At 40.7% G+C, this 13,568-nt stretch overlaps 1 protein-coding gene across 1 annotated transcript; it reads right to left on the reverse strand.

Annotated features, from left to right (window-relative positions):
- Position 1: 1 nt before the first annotated feature.
- LOC139580135 (eukaryotic peptide chain release factor GTP-binding subunit ERF3A-like) lies at positions 2-11,726 on the reverse strand. The gene is made up of 14 exons (XM_071408657.1): positions 11,300-11,726; positions 10,927-10,968; positions 9,186-9,455; positions 9,017-9,050; positions 8,764-8,841; positions 8,407-8,587; positions 7,875-8,029; positions 7,496-7,636; positions 7,164-7,257; positions 5,664-5,744; positions 5,117-5,290; positions 1,240-1,329; positions 917-1,085; positions 2-766 (listed from the first exon to the last, which is right to left on the reverse strand). Exons 1-14 carry the CDS (start codon positions 11,496-11,498, stop codon positions 714-716), a joined length of 1,761 nt encoding a protein of 586 aa, XP_071264758.1. The 5' UTR covers positions 11,499-11,726; the 3' UTR covers positions 2-713.
- Between the last annotated feature and the right edge of the window lie 1,842 nt (positions 11,727-13,568).

The raw sequence follows: 13,568 nt of genomic DNA on the forward strand, positions 1-13,568 counted from the left end.
CTTGAAATTGAAACATCCCAACTTTATTTGCAAGAAGTTTGAGGACAATTCGGCACACTTCTCTCTACATACAAGATTCAAAAAGGCTAAATGAACATTGTAAGAAATTGAGAATAAACAGAGCTTTTACTTTTATTCCTCAGTTTGATACTTTATTTTTATTGTTGTTGGTAACGTGACAACACATGATCACAACAGGAACCATGTTTGTTTGATTGTGTGTGTGAACATACCAGATAGGATTTGGTATGGGGATGTCTACTACCAAAATATTTACATTTTGGTATAATATTTTGGATTTGAATGGGTATAACTAGCTAACTCTGGTCCAAAGTGATGCAACCGGATGCAACGCCAGTCCCTTCCTTTACAAGCAAAGTAACACTGCATATATTCCCATTTCCAAAACAAAAGGTGGACCAGCGCAGAGTGAGATTGGCCTAGGAAAGGGTAGCGGCTACATTAGTGGCATAGCTGAGCTCTCAATATGAGAAAGCTGACACACTGGACTTGTCTTTCTTTAATATTGTTCATCATAAAAACTGATTCAGTCACTTTTTACAGTTTCTTCTTTATTTTCAAACTTGATTTGTTCTCCTTCTCTTCCTCGTCCTCTTCAGGAGAGTGGTATGTAAGAGGGGGTGGCTGGCTAGGTCGGCGTCAGCAGCTTCCTCTGTCATGACAACTGTCCCAGGATTCCATGCTGGTTCACATTAGTCCTTCTCTGGTACCAGCTTCAGCACTTTGCCAATAGCAATGGTTTTGCCTGAAAAGGGAGGCAATTACATAGTTATAAAAATCTTTAGTATTCCATTTGGCAATAATTTTCTCATATATCAAGTAGAAGCTTCTTCATATTCATCAATAGAAACAATAAATGGGGGAAAACAATATCACAGGAACAGACACACTCTACCTTCATCTCGTAGGGTGAACCTCCCCATCTGTGGGAAGTCTTTGAAGGTCTCGAGGCAGATGGTTCCGGCACACCGAAGCCGGGCAATGCACACCTGGTCCTGTTTGACAAAGCGAGGTCGCGTCTTGCTCTTCTCACCTGTCTTCTTGTCCACAAGACAGATTAAGGCCTGATGAGAGAATTTAATTAAATACAGGTTTATTTACTAATGAGCATTATTCACTCACTGACAGAGAAGATACCTGTGGTTGGCAAACTATAATTGGATAGAGACCCGGTCAGGTTTGGATATGTAAACAAGCTAATGTAACTTAGTAACTCACTGTGATTTGTACTTCTTCAATACAGGTGTGGATGTGTAGGACTGCGTTGTAACCTGGGCAGATTATGGATTTATGCTCAATGATGACGATCTAAAAACAAAGTAAAAAAACAGCAGAGAAATTAGCACAGGTGCAAGTACTGGAGTTTACATATTTAGTCAGCTCAATCTAGCATTAAGGTTGGGTAGGTTACTTTGTAACTGTAATCCATTAGGGTTACCTGTCCAAAATTGTAATCAGTAATGTAACTTTTGGATTACCCAAGCTCAGTAACATAGTCTGATTACTTTCAGTTACTTTTGGATTACATTTCCCTTAAGAGGCATTAGAAGACAAAAATAATCCATCAAACACATTTGGTGTGTCATCAGTAGATTAGCGTTTTTCGTCATGAATCTTCTTCTGGAGGCAGCTCTGAAGAGTGGTCACCAGCTGGCACAGCCAAAAAGTCATAAAATATGTTTTTAAACCAGTGGCGGTTGGTGCCATTTAAGATTAGGGGGGACACTTTTTTTTTATGAGCATGGCCTTATTTCTATTACAGCATATTGGATGACTGTCATTCATATTCCATTCACCCAGCTCAATGTAACATCGATAGGTTAAGGCTACTACATGATAGTCAAATTTTCCCTATACCCATCATGAGGTTGCTACAACATAGCCTACAAATTAAAGTATATATATATATATAACATATCGAGAGACATATATACAACATGTCGAGAGACAAATTAGAGTAATCAAGGTGACAGACAGTGACATAGTCAATACCGCCTTGCACAGTCTTGCGTGGATCTAGCTGATCTAGGGTATAATCATTAGTCCAAACTGTTGCCAAAACAAGAGTTGCTATTGGACAAATTCAGGTAAGTCTATCCCCATTTCATTTAGTTTGCTTCCATATACTAAATATTTTTTAAACAGAATCGGCAACATGAATACACCCCTGATCATCCGCACACAAAGTTCACGTTCATAGCAGCCACATACAAACAGCATCATCACGTTGCTTGTTGTATAATTCCTTTTCGCATCTACTCACTCTCCTACTTTCACATTTTCCCTTCGCTTGTGGACTTCAGTGCACAACACAACATCTGTCTGTGATCAGGCAACAAAAAAATAAACTCTCCAAGCCAAACCTTCATACCATAACCGTTAACCGATGCGCACAGCATACAGTTGAAGTCGGAATTTTACATACACCTTAGCCAAATACATTTAAACTCAATTTTTCACAATTCCTGACATTTAATCCTAGTAAAGATTCTCTGTCTTAGGTCAGTTAGGATCACCACTTTATTTTAAGAATGTGAAATGTCAGAATAATAGTTGAGAGAATTATTTATTTCAGCTTTATTTATTTCGTCACATTCCCAGTGGGTCAGAAGTTTACATACACTCAATTAGTATTTGGTAGCATTGCCTTTAAATTGTTTAACTTGGGTCAAATGTTTCAGGTGGCCTTCCACAAGCTTCCCACAATAAGTTGGGTGAATTGTGGCCCATTCCTCCTGACAGAGCTGATGTAACTGAGTCAGGTTTGTAGGCCTCCTTGCTCGGACATGCTTTTTCAGTTCTGCCCCCAAAGTGTCTATGGAATTGAGGTCAGGGCTTTGTGATGGCCACTCCAATACCTTGACTTTGTTGTCCCTAACCCATTTTGCCACAACTTTGGAAGTATGCATTGTCCATTTGGAAGACCCATTTGCAACCAAGCTTTAACTTCCTCACTGATGTCTTGAGATGTTGCTTCAATATATCCACATAATTTTCTTTCCTCATGATGCCATCTATTTTGTGAAGTGCACCAGTCCCTCCTGCAGCAAAGCACCCCCACAACATGATGCTGCCACCCTCGTGCTTCACGGTTGGGATGGTGTTCTTCGGCATGCAAGCATCCCCCTTTTTCCTCCAAACATAACGATGGTCATTATGGCCAAACAGTTCTATTTTTGTTTCATCAGACCAGAGGACATTTCTCCAAAAAGTACGATCTTTGTCCCCATGTGCAGTTGCAAACCGTATGTCATTTTTATGGCGGTTTTGGAGCAGTGGCTTCTTCCTTGCTGAGCGGCCTTTCAGGTTATGTCAATATAGGACTCGTTTTACTGTGGATATAGATACTTTTGTACCTGTTTCCTCCAGCATTTTCACAGGGTCCTTTGCTGTTGTTCTGGGATTGATTTGCACTTTTCGCACCAAAATACGTTCATCTCTAGGAGACAGAACGCGTCTCATTCCTGAGCGTTATGACGGCTGCGTGGTCCCATGGTGTTTATACTTGGATTTTATTGTTTGTACAGATGAACATGGTACCTTCAGGCGTTTCGAAATTGCTCCCAAGGGTGAACCAGACTTGTGGAGGTCTACAATTTGTTTCTGAGGTTTTGGCTGATTTCTTTTGATTTTCCCATGATGTCAAGCAAAGAGGCACTGAGATGGAAGGTAGGCCTTGAAATACATCCACAGGTACACCTCCAATTGACTCAAATGATGTCAATTAGCCTATCAGAAGCTTCTAAAGCCATGACATTTTCTGGAATTTTCCAAGCTGTTTAAAGGCGCAGTCAACTTCAGGTATGTAAAATCACACTGGAATTGTGATACGGTGAATTATAAGTGTTTTAATTATAAGTGTTTTAACGAGTTTTAATGACTCCAACCTAAGTGTATGTAAACTTCCGACTTCAACTGTATATATATATATATATATATATATATATATATATATATATATATATATATATATATATATATATATATATATATATATATATATATACACACACACCTACAATATATATATATATATTTTTTTTTTAACAATTAAAACAAATAAGAAAGACCCAAGCAACTAATAATAACAACAACAACGCAAGCCTATACATACACTTTCCAGCTCATTCATTACTGCTGAAGTGCTTGTTGTAGCGCTGAGTGGAAATAAGAAGAACGCACATCTTATTGCTTATAAAAAAGTGGTGTGCTGCTATACAAAGTTGACAGTGCTGAGTAAGAACTTAAACATACACTCACTCATAAAAACTGCAGTTCTTTGCTGTATTCGTTGACAGTTTCTCTCTAGTCATGGTTTTAAACATTGTGAAATCTCACAGTATTAACTTTGCTGTAGCTTTCTTTTATGCGCGCTACGTTCCAGCAGACACGGTCATCTGAGCCATCCGATTGGCCAGCGGTACAGCTATAGTGCACTTGATTTGCTCTCTGGGCCCGCCGGAAAGGCATGAAATGAAATGGTTCAAAATTGCAACAGTTCGCCTACCCGGGGCGCAGGGCAGCTGAATCGGGTGCACCTACAGCCGAGACCAACATTTTTTATAAGAACACAAGGCTTTATCTTTGGGTTTTTGGAAATCGACCAGTCGGTGACCACTGCTCTAAAAAGTTGTGGGCACACCCGCAGCTTAGAGGGAACTTTGGTCATAACGTATTTTTCCGCAAACATTCTTTCTGAATTCAAAAATAGTCCAATAAGTAATCACCTAGTTTTTCAAAAGTATCTGTAATCTGATTACAATATTTTTGCTGGTAACGTAACTGATTAGTTCGTTTTTTTGGTAATCAGATTACATGTAATCAGGTTCTCCCCAACCCTGCCTAGTATCACTATCATTTAGCATTTCTATGATGCAGCGTATCTTCTTAAGATGATCCTAGACAATAATAATATATGCCATTTATATAGCAAACTCTTTTATCCAAAGCGACTTACAGTCATGCGTGCATACACTGTACATTGTACGTACGGGTGGTCCCGGGGATGGAACCCACTATACTGGCATTGCAAGTGCCATGCTCTACCAACCAAGCTACAGAGGACCTTAGACCTGTCCTAAGGAGCGTAGGCTACCTGGGCATCAAAGGTGCGTCCGGAGTGGCAGAGGTTCTCAGCGTTACAGAGGATGAAGCCAGGCAGAATCTCCTCTTCCTCGATGCCCTTCAGCCTTAGCTTCAGGTTCTCTCCAGGAACAGCTTCATCTGTCTCCACCTCATCAGACAGCAGACTCAGCACCTCCACTGTGTGCTGGGGGTAGGGATAACACATCACATGTATCATAGTGCTATATATACAGTATATGTTATACATCAAGTATTATATTAGTATCCTTAAATCGCAAGATAAACTGCGTCTGGGAAGGGAAATATAATCATTAGAACCTGAAGTAACGCCTTTAACACAGGTGCGTACATGTTGGAGAATCCAAAACAGACGTGCATTTTAATGTCGGAAGTCTGGAGTCCCTTTCACAATTTACATTTTAATTATTTAGCAGAGGTTCTTCTGCACAGCATCTGCCAAATTAGTAAAAAGTAGATGTAAATTGTGAAAGGGGCTCCTGTACACTTGTGTAATGTATACTCTCCAGGACAGATGAATGACCTATGGAGAGCCTTACCCTGTTAGGCATCATGACCAGCTGCTGGGCTTTGGCAATGGAGCCAGACTCCAGCTTCCCCAGGATCACCGTGCCCATATCCTGAGCAAAGAGCACAACCAAGACCAGGTTAAAGGTTATGCAATCAGTTCAAGTCAGTGGCCTTGTGGTTAGTGTCCTCCCTGAAATTGGAAGGTTGTGAGTTCGATCCCTGGCCGAGTCATATAAAAGACTGTAAAAATGGGACCCGATCCGTCTCTGCTTTGCACTCAGCGAGATAGTTTCGGGGTAAGAACCTGCAATAGACCAGCGTCCTGTCCAGGGGGTGTTGTACATCAAGCTGCCTCACGCTACAGAAACAGGAGGCTCCTGTTCCTATGAGCCATTCCGGCTCCCACAAGGGTACTTACTATCAGTTAAAGAAAATTGTATTATTACATTACATCCTCTGTTCCCGTTCTCATCCTCTGCTCCCATCTAAGAGGTGTTAATAATTTGGTGGGTGCTTATACTTGTCCTATTTCAAAATTGGATTTTTGTATACCCCAACTCCCCCTGAGACACCCTCAGAGAGTGGAGTCATGGCCAGGGTCTGCCATTAACAACAGTGACCCTGGAGCAATTAGGGTTAAGTGCCTTGCTCTAAGACACATCAACAGATTGGTACTAAGGGTTAGGAAGGACACTGGAGTTTGCAAGATCACCTTGATATTGAATGAATGAATGAAATTAAAACTAAAATGGATTCCAGCTGGGAGATTAAAATGGTTGTTAAAAATGCAGAAAGTTTTTGGTTCCTTTCCTTTTTATGCTACCACCTAAGATGCCATATCTTCAGTGTACTGGCACTAAGCTGTTGACCCCCTGTGCTACTGTACTGTAGTGAAGTTAGAACAGGCCCACTGCCAGCTAGTCTAACAATCTAACCATCCCCCAATTAACTGGACCGTAATTCCATTATATCAACTGAATAGAAGACCTAGTTAGAGCTCCTGGGTTTCATAACACCCTGCAGTGTGTATGTGTGTAGAAGACCTGCTGAGAAAGCTATACAATATCTTAATTCCATCACGTTCCCTGCCTTCTAACATGTTCCAAAACACACCCACACACTGATGAAACCGGTGCCAGAAAGCTAAATTGTCTTGTGGAGAAAATGGCTGTGCTCTGCAGTCCTTGGCTACAGTAGGGAGGACTTGGAAGGATACCCTGATGTTGGAAGGCCAGAGTGTGTGTGTGTGTGTGTGTGTGTGTGTGTGTGTGTGTGTGTGTGTGTGTGTGTGTGTGTGTGTGTGTGTGTGTGTGTGTGTGTGGTGTAGCAGCTGCACAGTCCTGCATTATCGTTATCTTTTGGCAGTCATTTCATAAAATGTTGGCAAACTCTGAGATAATAATGGATTATTAATTACTACAGAATAAAATGGCCTGGCTTGATTCAAATTTATGCTAGCTATGCTGTTAAGTGCAATACAGAAGTAGAGATATGTAACTGGTATAACTCATGACAGCAGTTGCACTCACCTTGTATTTGTCTACGATGGGTAATCTGACGGGGCCGTCTGTGATTCTGTTGAAGCTTGGCAGGCTGTCTAGGTGTGGGATGAATGGCAACCCCCTGGCAACGAAGAATAATTAGGACAATAAATTATTATATTTTCTAATACTATATATTATGGATTTTAAATTATTGTGGGAATAGAGAACTTTTATAGCTTCAGAAAAGTCAGCAGAGCTACATTGATTTGATGGACTGTTATGAAAATTAAGACTTGACAAGCAACCGTCACTCAGCACCCACAAAGCGATTGACTTTCATGTACTTTTGGCAGAGAACAGAACGGAGGTTGACTTACGTGTACCACGTGCACTCCTCTATGGGGTCCTTCAAGTTGGCTCCCGTTAGCCCAGAGCAAGGCATGAAGTAGATGTCCTTCTTTGGGTTGAAGCCCACCTTCTTCAGAAATGGCACTAATTTCTCTTTACATTCCTCATACCTGTAGTAGAGAGGGAGGAGGATGGGTTATTTTACTGCATTAAATATCAATGTCACAATGTTGACTAATTGAGGAACACAATCTCTTTCCTATTCTATGACTGTCTGTCATAACCAGCCATGCAGCATGAGGGTCAATGAACACATTAGATTGGATACTGTAGATTCTGCATTTGGCTTGAAATATAAATATTGTTTCTCTCTACCAAGATGCATGTCTGTACATTGTACTGAGTCACCTTTCCAAGCTCCAGTTGACGGTGGGGTCATCCATCTTGTTGACGAGGATGATGAGGTGCTTGACTCCAGCCGTCTTGGCCAGCATGGCGTGCTCCCGCGTCTGGCCTCCCTTCTCAAAGCCTGTCTCAAACTCTCCTTTTCTGGCCGAGATCACCTGACCACAACATAGGGTTACGTTAGACTAGCATAGGGTGCAGAAGATACTGATAAACAACTAGGGTACACCATAATGTACTGTACATACTGTCTGTCATTATCTACAGTGTCGTTTTCAAAACTAAAATGCATGTTAGAATCTACCCTCTCATTATACAGTAAGTCAGTCCTCTTCTTCTCATAAAAAAATATATTTATAAAAAAATGCAGTCCCTGTCAACTTGTCAAATCAAAGTTTACTGTGTACGCGACCAATAAACTATGATTTGATAATGGCAACTTTCCAACTACCTAACTAACAGGGACACATGGGTCTGTTTTGCCTTGACACAGCAGATATGAAAAGTGGACAATACAATACAATACAATACTCACAAGCACTGCCAAGTCAGCCTGTGATGCCCCACCAATCATGTTGGGGACAAAGCTTTTGTGGCCGGGAGCATCCAGGATAGTAAAGTGCTTTTTCTCTGTCTCAAAGTAGGCTCTCCCCACCTCCACCGTCTTTCCCTTGTCTCTCTCCTCCTGGTTAGTGTCCAGGGCCCAGGACAGGTACCTGGGGAGAAGAAAAACAAATCTGAGTGCCTAAAATGTATGATTAAAAACAGGCTACCATATTTTCTCATGTCGTACCCAATATGAAAAAGTAATATGCAAACTTTTTCAGAATAATTTTTATTATTTTCAATCATACACATAACTGAATCTAGTCACAACAGAAGGTAAGCTCACCATGTTTCTCTGTTTTTTTCTTTTGCTTCTCTTTCATATTTCTCCAGGGTTCTTTTCTCCACCATACCTGTCAAATACCTACGATAAGAAAGAAAAACAGACATTGTCTGATCTGATAAATATAGGAGAACATTTTATTTTTAGGTAGCCATGGCATTAGTAGCAATGGTTATCATACTGTAGAAGAAAATGATAAGCCATCTTCAGTAACCTGAATGTAGGCACAGTTATTGATAACCATGTTATTACTCACATGATCTGTCCTCCAATAGTTGATTTACCAGCATCTGAAAAGAAAGAAAAATAATCCTCAATCCAAATGAATACACAGGCAATATCTAAGAGCCATTTCTCTGTGCCCAGGGAGAACAAACAATGTACGAAAGAAAACCATGAGGTAATAGTATACAATAGGGACGGACCCACATGACCGATGAACACCACATTGACATGCTCCTTCTTCGGGGCATTTGGTGGGAGCGGGATTACTTTTAGCACGGGCAACTCCTCCTCTTCTTCCTCCTCCATCATCTCCACTTCCTCCCTTCCCTGTGCCTCTTCACTGGAACCTCCCTCTCCTCCCAGGGCTCCCCCTCCTCCTGGTTCTCCTTCCCCGGGCTCCTCTTTCTGCTCCCACGTCTCTACCTCCACCACCACGTCTGCTTCTGTCCCTCCTCCGTTCTCCACCGGAGCTAAACGACACAAACGGCACTCGGTTACCACTGATGTAAACCATGAAACAATGCTCTTTTGTTTAAGGTAGTCCGCACAGCCAGCAGATTTCACAGGTGCATTATGGGTATATGAGATCGCTTGTGAACAGAAAGGAGAGTACCGGCACACTGTTCAGATGATCTCAGGGTTTTGATGGAGAATCTGGGAGCATCTAAACTGTGTGCTGGAGAGTACACTGATTGGCTGTTCTCTTCAAACAATGCTCTTTGACCTCACACAATATAACAATGAAATTGGCTTATTATTATTATTATTATTGCATAGTTGTTGTCACCTATGCCATGGATGTTCAATATAAATATTTAATAGTGATATAGCGTTGCAGTGATAGCTAGCTAACCTTATATTGAACAAATTAAATGCATTATTTTAAGAAATTAAAGTGCATCTAGCACTGATGCAAATGTAGAAACCTGCTAATCAAATCAGTAGATTAGTGTGTCAAAAAACTCTTCCCATAGCAGCATAAAAACAAGGCCTGCACCTCCTTATCCATGAAATTAAACAACTGGCCGATCATGTACAATGCCTGTTCTCTTCTCAACGCTTGTCATTCACAATCACCATTGGAGAATAGTCATGATGATGACAACTGCTCGGAGAGGCATGCATGCAATACCACAGAAAACGTTGGCATCTTTGTTCTGAAATATAAACCCACAAGGTAACTTCACCAATCACTCAGAACTCCCTTCCCATCATGTCTTCTCTCTCTCTTGCAGGCTGCAGTTTCAGCCACGTGTCACACTAACAGATAAATCAGGCCAATGTAACCTGAGTAGATGTGCACAGCGGCAGTGTTCTCTTGCCAAATTGAAACACCTGACCTCAGCACATATACGGCTGGTCAACATAGTACATTTCTACAGAAACGTTCCCTGAAAATACAAGAACTGGACTGTGCCCCATTTGGTTATACCAGTCTAACAACATATTTTCTATCTGTTTCCACGTGATCCAGTGTACTAGTCTATTTTAAGCATAGGCTGTGATGTTGCATCATGCTATAGATGTGCATGTAGGGAGTGGGAGCCTGCAAACCTTCCCAGTTGGACCTTGTCATGTCTCCCAGAGCTGGCCTTCAGGCATAGGCTACCTCCTAGTGAACAGTAGGCCTGAAGAGATGTTTCAATTGAATGAATGAATGAATGAATGAAAGGTAAACAATACTGACTGAAGGACATTTGTAATTGCTTCTGGAATGAGTTGGGTGGGAGTTGGCAAGGCAACCTTCTACAGGTAAAAAGACCTAAGGCCTTAAAAAAAAAAAAAATGTGATACACACCTTCAACAAACAAATCTGATACTGTCTGTGATTGTACAAACAATAACATTGTGTGAAGTACAAGGCAGAGTGTGAAAAAATGAAGTAAAAGGAAGAAAGAACAGTTAATTACATAATAATATAGTAATAGACACAAAACATACCAACTGTTTCTAAAACCTCCATGCTGGCAACTGGCTCAGCACCTGTGAAGAGACAAGTTGTTGCATTCATCATTGGCATTAAATGGACATTGGAGCTTTTAGGAATCACCATATCAGATTCAGTATGGGTGATGGCTTAACAATAATTATAGCATCATGAGCAGTAGGCCCAGTTGTAAAATTTGCACCATCATGTCAAAGCTGTCACATTAGTGTTGAGCAATATCATAGCTACAACACTAGCCTAGTGAGCTTGCTAGCTACAAACTCAAGCTAGCTATCTATCTGGCTAACTTGGTTAACCCCTGGCAATAACAGCAGCTGTCAACATCTCGTTAATCCAACACTCCACCACAAGCACGCACTGACCTACCGTGACCGTCGGAATTTGAGATTTCCGTAGGGCTACTTTGAAGGAAAGTCGGCACAAACACCGCCGCGTCGACATTCGGGATAAATGGCTTGGCATTGACGTTGAGAGCGGCGAGAGCGGACTGGAGCCCCGCGGCAGCTCGGGCCTTGACATCCTCCTCCTGCTCCCACGAATCCGGTGCTGTGTCTCGCGGGTCCATGGCACAGTTAGCTAAGATAGCTAGCTAGCTTGACTGTGAATAATGCAGCTGGCTTGATGTCCGTTAGCTATGTTATCTTGCTACTTATTCAATACTTTGCGTTGCTTCACTGTGTCTTGTTTTGGGAGGCATATGGTGCGCCGGTGTCACGCACGGAGGCAAGACCGACGAGAGAGGGAGAGAGAGAGACGTGAACCTACAGTTCCAGAACTAACCGCTAGGAGGACTACTCGAGGGGGCGACCCCTGGAACTACAGAACAATGCATTCTGGAAGGTGGGGTTGAATATAAAGCTTTTCATCGTCCTCTCTTTAGACTCAGTATACCAGTAAATATGAAAATTAATAACAGTATAATAATCAGAGCATGTGTACACATCCTTTACTTTATTAAACAAATAATTTAAACAAGTTATATACAGTGCCTTCAGAAAGTATTCACACCCCTTGACTTTTTTCACATTTTGTTGTGTTCCAGCCTGAATTTAAAATAGACCAAATTGAGAATGTTTTTCTCCACTGGCCTACACACAATACCCCATAATGTCAAATGTCAAAGTGGATTTATGTTTTTCTATTTTTTCTATTAATGAATTAAAAATGAAAAGTGGAAATGTCTTGAGTCAATAATTATTCAACCGAAGAGACAGTGTCATTAGATCATTTATTTTGGTACTGTCCATATGTAGCTTGTTTTTGGTCAAAGGTCCAGGAATGGCTGAAGAATTGCAACATTTACCTGGCGCTAACTCTACAGATAGCAATACTGGGTGATTTCAAAAGTCATAGTCAATCGATCAAAAATATTATAATAATTTTAGCAAACATTTTTATTTTTTATTTTACAATCTGTAGAAACTATGAGAATACAGTTGAAATAGATGGGAGGGGTTGAATGGACCTGAATGGTGGGACTAAAAACAACAAGATAACTCATGTAAAATATACTGTCCGTAAAATGTGTATAGGTTCAGAACCTTTGTGAAACAGCACAGTTAAAAATATATGGCAAATAGAAATTAAACTGGATGGACATCAGAAATAGAGGTTGAGGGTAGAGAAATACTATTGTAAAATAGATTGTCCGTAAAATGTATATAGTATGTATAATCGGGAAGTAGAAGGCTATGTTTTGATGTTCATTAGTTTACTCCAATTAGGGGAAGGGTGGTAGGGTAAGTGGAAAATAATAAAGGAAAATACACTTTAAAAAGATATGTATACCATACCAGTCCAAGGTTTGGACACACCTACAGTATTCATTCAAGGGTTTTTCTTTACATTGTAGAATAATAGTGAAGACATCAAAACTATGAAATAACACATATGGAACGATGTAGTAACCAAAAAAGTGTTAAACAAATCAAAATATATTTTATATTTCAGATTCTTCAAAGTAGCCACCCTTTGCCTTGATGACAGCTTTGCACTCTCTCAACCAGCTTCATGAGGTAGTCATCTGGAATGCATTTCGATTAACAGGTGTGCCTTGTTAAAAGTAAATTTACAGTATTTCTTTCCATCTTAATGCGTTTGAGCCAATCAGTTGTGTTGTGACAAGGTAGGGGTGGTATACAGAAGATAGCCCTATTTGAAGATAGCCCTGTTTGGTAAGAGACCAAGTCCATTATGGCAAGAACAGCTCAAATAAGCAAAGAGTAACAACAGTCAATCAATACTTTAAGACATGAAGGTCAGTCAATCCGGAAAATGTCAAGAACTTATACAATTTTGGTGGGGTAGGTTCCTTGTTCCTTGTCAGTCATTTGCTTATTGGTGAAATCAGCATTCAGACAATATCTTTAAGTAAGTCAATCAAAACTTTTATTAATGCAATTGCAGACAGAAGTTGACAACGGGAACATAGCACGCATGTTTCCGAGTAAGTTCTGCAAAATAGGAAAGGTCCAAGTTGCTTTAATATGCTTGCAGTCAACCCCTAGCGATGAAACTGCCTACGTCAACACCTTCTACTCATGAGACCAAGCCCATGCATATACATTTATACAAACTTGCAGGAGAGAACAATAGTTCCAGTGTTTTCTAAGGGCTCAGCAGTAATTTTCCACTC

The sequence above is a fragment of the Salvelinus alpinus genome, chromosome 7 (assembly GCF_045679555.1).
Source record: "Salvelinus alpinus chromosome 7, SLU_Salpinus.1, whole genome shotgun sequence".
NCBI lineage: Eukaryota > Metazoa > Chordata > Actinopteri > Salmoniformes > Salmonidae > Salvelinus > Salvelinus alpinus.

What these genes read in the sequence shown, in the direction of transcription:
- LOC139580135 (XM_071408657.1), bottom strand. Translation starts at nt 11,498, where the DNA reads ATGGACCCGCGAGACACAGCACCGGATTCGTGGGAGCAGGAGGAGGAT. An exon ending in AGGCTGACTTGGCAGTGCTT is followed by an intron (nt 8,030 to 8,406) that starts GTGAGTATTGTA and finishes TGTTGTGGTCAG; the next exon opens with GTGATCTCGGCCAGAAAAGG. An exon ending in CCATCGTAGACAAATACAAG is followed by an intron (nt 5,745 to 7,163) that starts GTGAGTGCAACT and finishes CTCTTTGCTCAG; the next exon opens with GATATGGGCACGGTGATCCT.